Source organism: Mizuhopecten yessoensis, unplaced genomic scaffold (genome assembly GCF_002113885.1).
Source record: "Mizuhopecten yessoensis strain PY_sf001 unplaced genomic scaffold, ASM211388v2 scaffold8035, whole genome shotgun sequence".
NCBI lineage: Eukaryota > Metazoa > Mollusca > Bivalvia > Pectinida > Pectinidae > Mizuhopecten > Mizuhopecten yessoensis.
Window position 1 is genome coordinate 310,429 of NW_018407346.1, and position 13,377 is coordinate 323,805.

The following is a 13,377-nucleotide window of genomic DNA, read 5'->3' on the forward strand; positions in this document are numbered from 1 at the left end:
AAGCTCTATCCAACCTTACCATATATCAACCAATACCCATACAAACTGGTGTGACCCAATTCTATAGCCCTCCTCCCTCCCCTACTCCACCAACTCCACCAACTCCCAAAACCTACCCACAAAAACAGGTGTGGCCCGGGCCCCTATTCATGAAACCATTCTCATGCTCAAACTCAAATTCTGTGCTAAAGCTTATATATATTTAGTTTTGGCAATAATTTATTAAAACAACACATTTTGTCAATGATTTGGAAGAATTTGACCAATTGTCATATGATTTAAGTGAGTTGCAAGAAAGTAGATTTTAGCACAAAATCCAGTCTTGAGTATGAGAGTGGTTTTATGAGTACGGGCTCTGTCTTGACTCATATATCCACGAAAAAATGTTGTGACATCATCTTATTCTCCAGCCCACTTCAAATTAGCAGTATTACTAATAAGTCTATGACCAAACTCTGTAAAATCCTTAACTTAATCATTATGCAGTTGACCTTTTGAGCAGATATGTGTATCGTGATATGTATCATATCGTACATAATAATGTGATATGTATCATATCGTACATAATAATGTGATATGTATCATATCGTACATAATAGTGTGATACATATCATATCGTACATAATAATGTGATATGTATCATATCGTACATAATAGTGTGATATGTATCATATCATACATAATAATGTGATACGTATCATATCGTACATAATAATGTGATATGTATCATATCGTACAGAATAATGTGGTATGTATCATATTGTACATAATAATGTGGTATGTATCATATCGTACATAATAATGTGATATGTATCATATCGTACATAATAATGTGATATGTATCATATCGTACATAATAATGTGGTATGTATTATATCGTACATAATAATGTGATACATATCATATCGTACATAATAATGTGATATGTATCATATCGTGAGATATGACATTGTTGCAGCCCTACTAATCCTCAAAATAGGTATTAGCCTTACATACATGTATTTGGAGAGAGAAAAAAAACCCATCATTGACAACAACTATACATATATCCAAATCATTGCATATTATGCTAGAGTAAAAAAGGGAGATAACTCTTTCACTAATCCAAAGTACATTGTATAGTGTTAAAGATAGCATATGTGTTTAACACATGATATGATGAAAGCAAAATGAAGTAATTCCAACATGTTTATGATTTACAGGACGTGGGCGTATCACGACGACAGATTCCTGTACATGGTGTTGGAATACGTTCCTGGTGGTGAACTCTTTTCATATCTTCGCAATCATGGCCGCTTCAACAATGACAAGTCCAATTTCTATGCATGTGAAATTGTGTCAGCGTTAGACTACTTACACTCCAAATTAATTGTCTATAGAGACCTGAAACCAGAAAACTTACTTCTCGATAAGGAAGGACATTTAAAAATCACAGATTTTGGTTTCGCAAAGAAGTTGGAAGACAGGTAAGTTGAGTTATTTGTTTTATTTGTTCGTGAAAATTTGGGCTGTTTATCATGTTGGAATTTCCTAAGACTTCTAAGATAGTCTCCCATTTGTGAGATTCCTTTGTGTGTTGTGCTTGAGTGCCCTCCACCTGTACGTTCACTTTCCTATGAAAAAAATACGAAATTTGGGTTTCACTTTTTGGATTGAAAATTGCTATATCAATTGATAGTTGTAAAGAACGGTTGGTTGAAAAATTTTATCATGTGAGCTTTCAGTGGCTTCTGATATATCCTAAGTTCAGAAGTTCAAACATTGCGAAAAATGTGAAAAAGGAACACTGTTCAAGCTAAAGTTGTTATTTTGAACAACAGATATGTATTGATTTTCAAACTTGAAAGTGAAATTCAAAATTCCAATTTTTCATATAAGACGATTGATATGCATTTAAGCATAACATCCAAAGGAATCTTGCAAATGCGAGGCAATCTCGGAAAGTCTAGGGAATTACGGACCTGTTTATATTGCTTTGTGATGCATGATGTAGAAATATTCTGATACAATTGAAACAGGAGAAAGGGTAGCATTACAAGGCCAAGGATTAGTGTCAGAAAACATCATCAGATGGATTTTGTTTGTTTTGGCAGAGTTAAAATAAAAGTATCAGCATTTTTACGGAAGCCTGAAACTTCAAAAAACATATAAATAAGCTGTAGATTCCTGTAATTGTTCAGGAATGCACTTACTGGATATAAAATTAGAAACAGATAATAGCTATAATTAACATGGTTATAATGAGGGCGGAATGCTAGAGGCTACATAGATAAAGCCGAAATATGCTCATGCTGTGCTACATATGTTTGTTGATATCCTCTTGTATCTATGTGTTTCTATATCAAGCTTGTAAGGGAATTCTTAATATTTTCCAGGTGTTTTCCATATAGTACACTTGACACTGTGTGTCCTTTGGAAATATTCTAATTAACTCCTGTACTTATACGTATACAGATGTCTTTACTGCTATTGAAGTTTGTTAACGTTACCTAGTAGGTTTCTGCCACTTAATTAACACTACAAATCTGCATACTTATTTAACATGGTATATTTTGCAATTATTTTCCAAATCTGCTAAGTTTAAACTTAATATAAGTATCATTCTGCAATAATTCACCACATCAGTGCTTTACCTTAACTCATCCACACCTGAAATTTGATAATGAACTATTCCAAGCTTTGAATTGGAAGGGTTCAAATGTGTCTTCAGGGGTGAATGAGTTAATATTAGAAGCTGCTCCTAAATTCTCTACGTCAACTGACTAGCTCGTATATAATACTACTATTCTCCACATCTTCTCCCTGCTACCATTATACCCTGTGATAAGCCCAGATTGAGGGCCAACATATTGAGCGTTCACCCACTGGTGAGAAAGGCAATGGGTTCTGTCCCCAGGCCGGGACATAATACCAAAGTCCTTAAAAATGGTTGTTGTTATTCCCTGCTCAATGTTTAGCATTAAGGGTAATGGTTAACCTGTTGTCGGTATAATGTGACCAGTTAATCAGGATTTTAAAAACATGATAAATAGTTACTTTTGACAGCCCACACCTCACTAAAGACGACCCCCCCCCCCAAAAAAAAGAAGAAAACCCACAAAACAAATTTATAGCCAGACATTTGTTACTACAAATGTACTGTTTTAACACATTATTTTTATATGTGTTTGGTCAGATATGTAAAAATCATTACATATGTCGCTCTGACAGCATCTTATCATCCATCTTTTAGTCATCCATCTTACATCCTCATAAAATCTGACAGCACCATTTATATACCCCTGTTGTCTGTAATCTTCAGGGATGGCTGATTTCTGGTATAAGGTTTTATCATGTAGTGAAGATGATATTTAACCTAGGTGACCCTAACTCAGGGGTCGCTGTACACTTCGGCAGCTGACGTTTCTGGTCCATAGAGGATGAGGGAGATCCTATAGACCCTGTAGTAGTGATATCCCCTTCCCTGATCAAGGTCGTCATTTTTGTTTTCTTCGTCCAAATCTTTTTACACTCAGATGACCGTTTTGCTCTAGATGCTTAGCCCTGTGGGCAGTTGATGCAATAATGTAGGTTTGGTCTGCCAAGAAATTCATTACTATGACTTTATTACTCTTTCGTAAAAACATCTGCTCTCCCCAAGACACTAAATTAAGGTGATTTTTCAGAGTATAGTGGATTATCTACCCTCTTTGATGTGTAATTTTAATTTACAAGAATCAAATTAAGAGGTTTACCAATCAACCCAGTTCTCTCACCGAGTTGTTTCACAAAGGTTCAAGGTAGCTTTAAGGATACCCTTACTATTGATAAAACTTTAACTATGATTTAAAAAAAAAAATATCCTGGCATGACAATAGCTTTTATAAATATTTTTTTTAAAGAAACCCAGACCTTGTGGACACTTAATGAAAAACAATTACACAGAGGGTATAAATAAAATATTTAATATTTTTGTTTAAAACAGCAAAAATGTTTTGAAAAAAAAAAAAAAAAAAATCATTAAGGCCAGACAGGTATTGCAATTAACCAAAAACAAAATTAAAGTTGTTTTTTTTCCATTTTTTAAGTGGTTTGTGAAATACACCAGTCATCAGACAATTCTGCTATTAAAATGTTTTGACGGAATATAACTTNCCAAAAATGAAATTAAAGTGTTTTTTTTTTCTTTTTTGATGTGGTTTGTGAAATACACAAATCATCAGACAATTCTGCTATTAAAATGTTTTGACGGAATATAACTTCGTCTTATTTCTCTGTTGATCATCTATTGCAAATTAAAGGTCACTTAGGTAAAATACCATCCAAGTCTGCATTAATTTATATTAACTAACAATCAAGATCATCAACCTATTTCCATTTTCTTGTTCAAGAACATATTTTTCAAATAGAATATACTGTATTTGACCTAAATCCACCCCATTCGCTAAAAACACCTAAATCCTTATTCCTGGTTCAAGTGTCCCATTCATTGATAATAATTTACTGAATTGCTTGAATAAACGTGCATTATAATGGCTGTACTTTTTTTTAGAATTAAAAAAATAAATAATAACTTAATCACATTTTTTAACTTATTCACCCCTGAAGACACATTTGAACTCTTCCAGTTCAAAGTTTGGAATAGTTCATTATGAAATTTCAGGGGTGAATGAGATTAAGAAAGTATCGGGCAGGTTGTTAATTTGGTTAATTATAGCTGTGTATATTGTCAATTTTAAGCCTGTCTTGTTTACAGGTGGTAATGTTTATGGAGAATAATCTATAAATTGTTTAAATGGATGTTTAAATGAAATTAATGTTTCTAGATCTGGACAATAGATATTGAAAGTTTTGAACTTAATTAGTTTTGTTTGAAAGTTCTTCCTGGTTAAGATCTAAAAGATATATTTCTGGAAATCAACATTTTGTACCCATAAGGATCCCCGTACCGCTGCCAAAAATTTTAACTATACATTCAAAACTCAATTTCTGGCATGACAATAGCTTTGATAAATTATTTCTGAAAAGAAAAGGAAAAGTAGACCTTGCAGGACTTTTATGAAAACATAATGGAGATGAAATAAATAAAATATATTCAACAAATATGTTCCGAGTGTAAAATATTCTGCAGGGTTATAAGACAGAAAACACTGAACTTAAGATTGTTATACCATTAATGAAACCACTTGAGCTACCTGGACAACGGAACTGTACTAACCCAAATGTTCTATAGCTATATCAAAACGGAACTTAATGGGAGTTACTGTATATAGGAAAAATGGCAGTGCAGTGGGACAGAGCTTAAAAGAGTACATGTACCAGAGTTTTAGAATATTAAATCATCAGTAAAAGAATATACTTCAGGAAGTGTAGTTCATGCTCAGAGTTAGTCTGTTGCCCTTTTTCATTTAGTATTTCTTGTGTTTTACTGTTATGTACTGTTCAAGTAGTGCTGCCTGTAACAGTCTACACGTTATGGCTGTGATTTGTGTTCGAGTTAAGGGTATATCTAACACTTCACATAATACCTGTAGTGCTAGGATTATATCCCTTGGTTTTGTTTAAATTAACTGTAAACAATTTTGAGAATTACTTTATAAGTGATCTTATCTTTATATGTTTCCTCCTTTCATATACTTTTTCATTCAGTCTTAAATTCAGTCATTATTCAGTCTTAACTCATTCACCCCTGAAGACACATTTGAACTCTTCCAATTCAATGGTTGGAACAGTTCATTATGAAATTTCAGGGGTGAATGAGTTAAATGTCTAAGTAATATGTTTTCTTACTGTAGAGTTTGTTTCAGTAGTGTAGCATGATAAATACCTGAGAAGTGGGCAGGTTAGAGATATGTATAAGCTGGAACAGACCTGACTTTTTAACTACATGTATATTTATGCATGTGTGTTTACCCTCCACTGTTTGGGTGATAATTTTGTAATTTGATAGTGTTGAATGCTAGAATTTACAGTTTACTTGATATGAATGAAGTTGTGATCGGCTGAGAATTCTAGGTCGTACCAGGTGTTGTATTGTTGGGGGTCTTTACAATCTTACCTCCATTCCGACACCAAGGTATCTTTAATTTTTCAACAAAGCGGGGTTAGGTCCACTTTCGAGTTTGATTCAATATTTGACTTTTACACACCATAATAGTAAATATTTAGAGAGGTTTGAGTTTGTATGATCCTTGTTATGGCTGTCAAATGAATGGGTTATCAACTAATGTGGATTTTGCTGTGAATAACTTAATTATATACATACAGTATTGTTTGTCAAGTTCATTTCCTTTCTGACTATTGCAATTGTTGATATACACCAGCTTTTGACTTTTTTACACAAAGAGTTTTTCTGTGGGATATTTCATAATTTTGAAGTAAACACAGACGGAATATCTATTTCGGCCAGTTCATATTGACTATACCGATCTAACGATAGCCGTTTTGCGCGTTCTTCATTTCATAAAAGTGACAAAAACAGTAAAATGTAAACCACGGTCTAGGCAACAATGAAACCTGCAGCAGCAAAACAAAAACCACATATGCTTGAGCATAATACGATATATGTTATTTACTATACATGTTAACATCTACTGCTAAAAGAATTATCCATCTGGATATTATATATGTGTGTGCTTTATTAGATAGGGGATGTGGGGGCCAAATAGTTAAGGTATCTGACTATCTACGATCACTAACCGTCCAGCACAGGGTCAAGCACAGGTTCGTTGGTTCGAGGCCTATGTGGGGCAGTCACCAGGTACTGCGCAGCTGCAGGTTCGTAGGTTCGAGGCCTATGTGGGGCAGTTGCCAGGTACTGGCCGCAGGTTGGTGGTTTTTCTCTGGGTACTCCAGCTTTCCTCAACCACCAACACCTGGATTGCCCTTAAATGTCAATAGCTGTTAATAGGAAGTAAAACAAACCAAACATTATTAGATTTCAAAGGTTCCATTCCCCTGTATGATGTCTTCAGTTGCTACATCAGGGCCTGTTTTGTATTTAATTCCTTTGGTGTGATATATCTATACACAATGTCACATTGTATAACCACATAATGATCTGTTCTGTCAGGCAGATGACCAAATACCTTTTCACATCCAATCAAGAATCTAGCGCCTTAGTGAACTATCTTGGTAAAAAAAACACTACCAATGTTGTTGGATTTTTTGATGCACTCGATCATCGATCACAGAGCAATTTTTGTATTGCCACATAGGTTGCACATTTATCAGCAATGACTGGTTTTAATCATTTAATGTATCTATTCTTGAAGTCTCAAGGAAATTGTCTACCCAAACTAAGGGAATCATTTTAAAATGGGTTGTAGAAAATTGGAAGTGATTGAAACAGTCTGTAGCTGATGTCTTTACTTGCCCTGATAGACTTTCACATGTCCCAAATATTAGGCTGGCAAATACAATTTATATTTAACTCATTCACCCCTGAAGTTTCATAATGAACTATTCCAACATTTGAATTGGAAAAGTTCAAATGTGTCTTTAGGGGTGAATGAGTTAAGGTAAAAGGAACCATTAGGTTTAATTATAATAAATAACCATTGTGAAATGTGAAATATTTGTTCATGTCCGTTTCAAAAGAAATGTTCAATAAAAAAAATCACATGTTGCAATGCATTTTAGAGATTTGTAGTTGTTTCAAATTTGAATGTTTGAAAATAGATATTAAAAAAAAACCACCACAAAATCACCAGGACCTTTACATTACAAAACTTATGCTTTGTCAATGTTGCTTTCTAGAAATTATCACTGTAAAGCATAAAAAATTGGTATCAAATTTATGGGCCGCAAAGCCAAAGAAAAACTTGACATTCAGTTACTCTAAGCCAGAAAAACTCCTTTTGGTTTGCTTCAGTTCCTCTATATATAGAAGGGAAAATTCTCTAAGTCAAAAAAAACTTTGAGTGGAACTCTCCTTTGCGATTATAGCTGATGTAGGGATGCCCTTTAACTTAACATGATATATTTGAGTTAAAACGACTTTAGAGCTAGAGTTTCGATACCACTGTACAAATACAATGGAGCGTGCATGATGCTTGGGGTTTATATATAAATATTTTACCAAAACATTAAACAAATGGCTTTATCTACCAGAAAGGGTTGGAATACGATTTTGGTGAAGATTGATGTAAAGCTTAACAACAAGAGAACATTAGTTATCATGCCTGAATAAAACTGACTCTGACAATTGATAAAGTTGATGTGTATTGAAATTCACATCTTGTGCTTGAGTTTAAGAAGACAGATTGAGATGTTGGCCCGGTTTTCACTTTACTTTTGTACTGACTGAGTTGTCTGACGTCGGCTAATTAGCCCGAGGCTCTATTAACCTTGAGCCATGATGGGAAACAGTTCTACATATGTTTTTTAGAAAATAGGTCAGTGGGTTGCTAGAGGTCTGGCCGTAACTGTCGACAGGTGGGTGTAAGAAAACCTAGCTATTGTTGTGTATTCCAGCTAAACATAAATATTGTTGCTAATCACTGACTCCACATTGGATGTGATTTATGTAAGGGGCTTTATTGTATAAACATGGGGAAGAAACTGCGATGGTTGGGTTTTGGTACATTGAGATGGAGAGTCTGGCGAGTTATTGAGAGGGAAAATAGCAATTTTGGCTTCACTTGTCGAAGGTAATACAAAAGTCAGGCTTTAGATACTGAGAGTTGCCAACCTTAATAATTGTCACAAAGCTGTCCAGGACCCTGGTGTTTCACAAACATTCCTCAACTTAGGGGAAATTCTTAACTTAACTCATTCACCCCTACTTATTTAAACTGGACTTGTCCATTCTTTAATTTAGTAAAACCCCTGTCACACTAGGGCTGCTTTCCCACGGCGTCCAAGAAAAATCCAGAAAGCCGATCTGCGCGCAGTGGAATTGCAAGCGTCACCGCGGCAACGCATTGGCATCGCCAGTCAATGCGGTGGAATCGCATAGAACGCCGAGCGACGGCACGCACTTTGAACATGCTCAAAACAAACGCCGTCGCTCGACGTGCTGATAAGAGAGTAGTGGTATCACTGTGAGGTCGCTGTATCAGCGCAGTTAGGTCTCTTACAACGCCACAGGATCGCCACGGGCGCGCACAGAGTTCGCAGTGCGAATGCAATGGTTATCGGTGGCGCCCGCACGGCGTTCTCTGAGATGACACTGTGTCTCTACCGCGCATATACGCGCCGTGACAACTCGATGCACACAGTGGAAGCGCCATGAGAGCGCAGACAATCGCCAACTAGATCTCTAGGAATGCGGTAGAACGCCATGGAGCTCCGTTGAAACGCCAAGGTCGCCGTGAGAACGCCGTGACATTGCCATCTTCATGAAAAATATCATTTTTTTCTTATCTCACGGCGCTCTGTGAAATTTAACAACGCCGTGCAATTGCAGTGGCAATGCGGCTAGGTGTGACCGGGGCTTTAGGTTCAAATGTGATTGTAGGGGTGAATGGGTTAAGCCTTTACCATTGGAAATGAGTGCTGGACTGACTTGAAGGAAATTACAGCTTAAAATTTTCAAAACTTCTTCAATGTTTCCTTATTGAGAAACTGATTTCCTTGAATTATTAAGGAACTTTCCTGAATCTTGGCCTACTGCAGGGACTTAAGAGTATATTGTTAACTAACTTTGACATGCTAGTGTATTTCCTTTTCAAAAGACCTACAAACCTTTGCCTGGAAATATTTTTTTTAAGATTTCTTTTTTTCATTATGAAATTTCAGGGGTGAATGAGTTAAATTGTGTCGAATAAATCATGTGCAATGTAGTTGGGTGTTACTATTGGGGAAAACTGGAGTACTCTGTGTGCAAACACATGTGGTCTAGTGAACCCTTCTTTCTCACATCTGGTTAGAGAATGAACGGGGTGTCCATCTTGGTCAAAGGCAAGCACACTTACCAATCTGACACCCCATCATGTGGAATTCACACGTTCAATTTTCGATTATATAAACCTCAAACAATGAAATTGATACATTGATTTCACAGGATATACTTAATGTAAGAGAGTTATGCAACTTCCTGGATTTGATTACTCAACTATAAGTGATGTATGATGTAAATGTTGCTAAGTATAGTATGACATTCGCACGATTCGCGGATTATTTAATGTGTAGTTACAGGCAGAGTAGAAAGATTAGCCAGGGATTATTATGTTAGGGACTTTATTTTGCAAAAGTAAACTTTATCAGATGTTTGACGCACAATTTGTCACCATTAAATACGGTGAACCACATAAACATGTTATTAGTATTTTAATGCAGTAAGCCAGGGGCACTCCCATAGAAATAGTGTGGTATCAATTTGATATTAACTCATGCACCCCTACATATTTGAATTTGACTTGCCCAGTCTTTGATTTAGTAAGGTTCAAATGTGACTATAGGGGTGCATGGGATAACACCTGACCTTGGTGTGGTATATATTTAACACGGATCAGGGATCTACACAACCTAAATTAACTATTGATTATGGTATTAATCTGGCTAATAGCTATACATAAAATATGGCTGTGGGTTCTCTTCTAATCTAACGAAAATAAAAATGGAGTAGACAGCTTTAGACCATTGTCCCTTTGTACCCTTCCTCACCTTTTCAGGTAGGACTAAATGAAATTTGGTCCCCACATGTTTTAGTGTTTCAGTCAAATGTACTCTTAAGTAGTATGTAAGATAGTATAATACGAAGATAAGTCAAGGATACATATTGCATTATATTTGTCAATTATGGACTTTTGATGAGGTGAATATATGGTTATATGAACCTGGGAAAGTGATATTGACCTCGACTTTGTCTCAGTCAATATAATTTTTCATGTGCATGTAACTACATATTACTTAATTGTTCTAATTTAGATGTTGTAATGCTTAAACAAGATTGAAGTATGAAATTTGTACGGACGAAAGTGTTGCATTTGTCAAAGAGCATTGTGACTTTTCAATTGAAATGATATCGTAAATTGAGTATTACCTACTATTTCGAAAAATAGTAACATCAAGTCAATATCACAAAGCACCTTGAACCTCCAAGTGATAATGATCCAAACAATTAGAAAAAGATATGTTTTATATATATTGTAGTTCAGATGTGAAAATGATCCAAGGATAAATCAGTGTTCTTGTACTGGTTATTGTGTCGCTTCGATTCATTACTGGTAACTTTCAATGTTATCCTAACAATCGATCCTTGATTACATATTCGGTACAGCGAGAATTTGACTCATTTACTCATTCACCCCTGAAATTTCATAATAAACTATTCCAACCTTTGAGTTGGAAGAGTTCAAATGTGTCTTCAGGGGTGAATGAGTTAAAGTTTGATTCATAAATGGAGTTTGCTGTGCGTTTGACACATTGAGAAATTCAAATATTGGCGGTTTGATTTATGGAAATTTGACAGTATTTGATTTTTTAGTTTTTTTAGTCATCCAATCCATGCATGTATAAGATAATAACATCAGAATGTCTAAAGAAAAACGGCTAGTTTTATGACATTGTTTTTAATTCGCAACATATTGATAACATTCCATTTCACAGACTTCACAGTGGGCGTTATATGTCTGATGTTATAAAACGTTAATCTGAACCAAGTACATTAAGAAAAAAATCATTTGTATTCACAAACAGGTCATTAACAAATAAAATGTTACGTACAATTTGAGCCATGCCTCCGATTAATCCAGATCAATAGTACTTAAACACATGGCTTAACCCTGATTAGTTCATGGACTTAAAGGACAGGTTTTATTGCTAGCTTATGTAATGTATAATAAAAAACATGAAATATTGTACGACCAATATGTTTATTGCAAGTATTGCTGATAAACAAATCGTGGTTTTGTCCCTGGCGGAGGTGAAGGGAATTTATCTTGTGACATTATCAAGCTTATTTTGGCAGTTATAAGCTTATCAATTAATCCCTATGAGGCGGTTGTAAGGCCGTTATGTTCTGCAGAATGGATCTATTTCAAGATAATTTGCAGGAAATGTTTTTTCTGCGAAAACAAATATCCTGAAAAGAAGAAAAAAACAGAAACACAGTCATAATGATTTTGAAATATGACCAGTTTAATAATCTTCATTGAGAGAGAAACAGATAATTTTCACCTAAGAAAGATTAACCGAAAAGTTTTGCACTCATTGCTCAGGCGGGAGATGACTACTGCAGATCGTGAGTGATGGCACTCGGAGGAGACTGATCACCGACAGAAATTTGTTGTTAAAACTATTATTGTTACACGTTTGCACAAGCTTTGATGTATTTTTTACGGCTTCTGACAGAAACAAATAAAGTCTGTCCTCTCTGTCAGTGTATTGTGTATAGTAGAGCCATAATTCATTTTCAAGGGAATTCTCTAAGGTGATATTCATGGGAAGTTCCAGATTGTTGACCTTGCCTACAGACCGCGGCACTCTTTGTAGATAGATGTTTTGGTGGCATTCACCTGTGGCCTTGATACGTTTGGGTGGCACCGACCTTTTCAGCCTTGGAGCAACAGACTATTGGGTGGCAGTGACCTGTCTTATGTGGGCCGATGATATTTCTGTCCTGATGTGATCTTCAGGTTAAATAATCTAGCAAGCAGCAGTGTTATACTCATTCCTTCCTATGTATTGAAACTCCAGGACCTGCACAGTCTTTGATTTGGTAAAGGTTCAAATGTGACTTAAGGGGTAAATGGGTTAACTTATTAAAAGACACATGTGAACTCTTCCAATTCAAAGGTTGGAATAGTTCATTATAAAATTTGGGGGTAAATGTCTCAGTCTAACTGCCAGTTAATTGTGCTCTTAGGGTTTAACAAACATATGTTTCTTCAGATCCTTCGGTTCCTATATTGGATCCTATCGTCATCATTACTCCGAAAAGCTATGGTCTGAATGCCTTCAATATAATTCCACTATTGATGATGCAAATATATTTACATGGATCTGGTAGGCTTTTGATAAAAGACCTATCAAACTAACAAGGCTTTAAGAGAAAGAAAAAACTCTGGAACACATGTATTCTGCGCTAAAACTTTCACTACAGCCGACTCCTACAATCATCAACAAAATATTCACGGATTTGATTAGAATCAGGTTTTTTGCAACCGTTTTACATTTGCTTGCGATTGCAGAAAACGAAAGCTCTTTTGAAGTAAAGGTCTTGTGAGTCAGGGATCGATGAGTTAGCGTAAGAAAACCTGCAGTAGACTTTCTTTCTCGTACCGCTTATCCTTCGAAAAGGTTTTCTATTTTGATGTAGTCTCTATGTACATGATGATGGTACAATCATTTTTTCTTGTGTGGAGAACCTTCGTTGGTCACTCAAGTGCAAATTTGTATTGTAGATCTGAATTTCTTGTGGAGAAAATCTTTTGCTGTAGTTAGTTGATATTA

At 35.5% G+C, this 13,377-nt stretch overlaps 1 protein-coding gene across 1 annotated transcript in view; it reads left to right on the forward strand.

The window, feature by feature from the left end:
• LOC110454697 (protein kinase DC2-like) overlaps positions 1 to 13,377 on the forward strand; it is a 67,345-nt gene that overhangs the window by 36,057 nt on the left and 17,911 nt on the right. Inside the window, exon 3 of the mRNA XM_021504349.1 lies at positions 1,203 to 1,466. Coding sequence (XP_021360024.1) covers positions 1,203 to 1,466 — 264 coding nt within the window. The remainder of the gene's footprint in view (positions 1 to 1,202; positions 1,467 to 13,377) is intronic.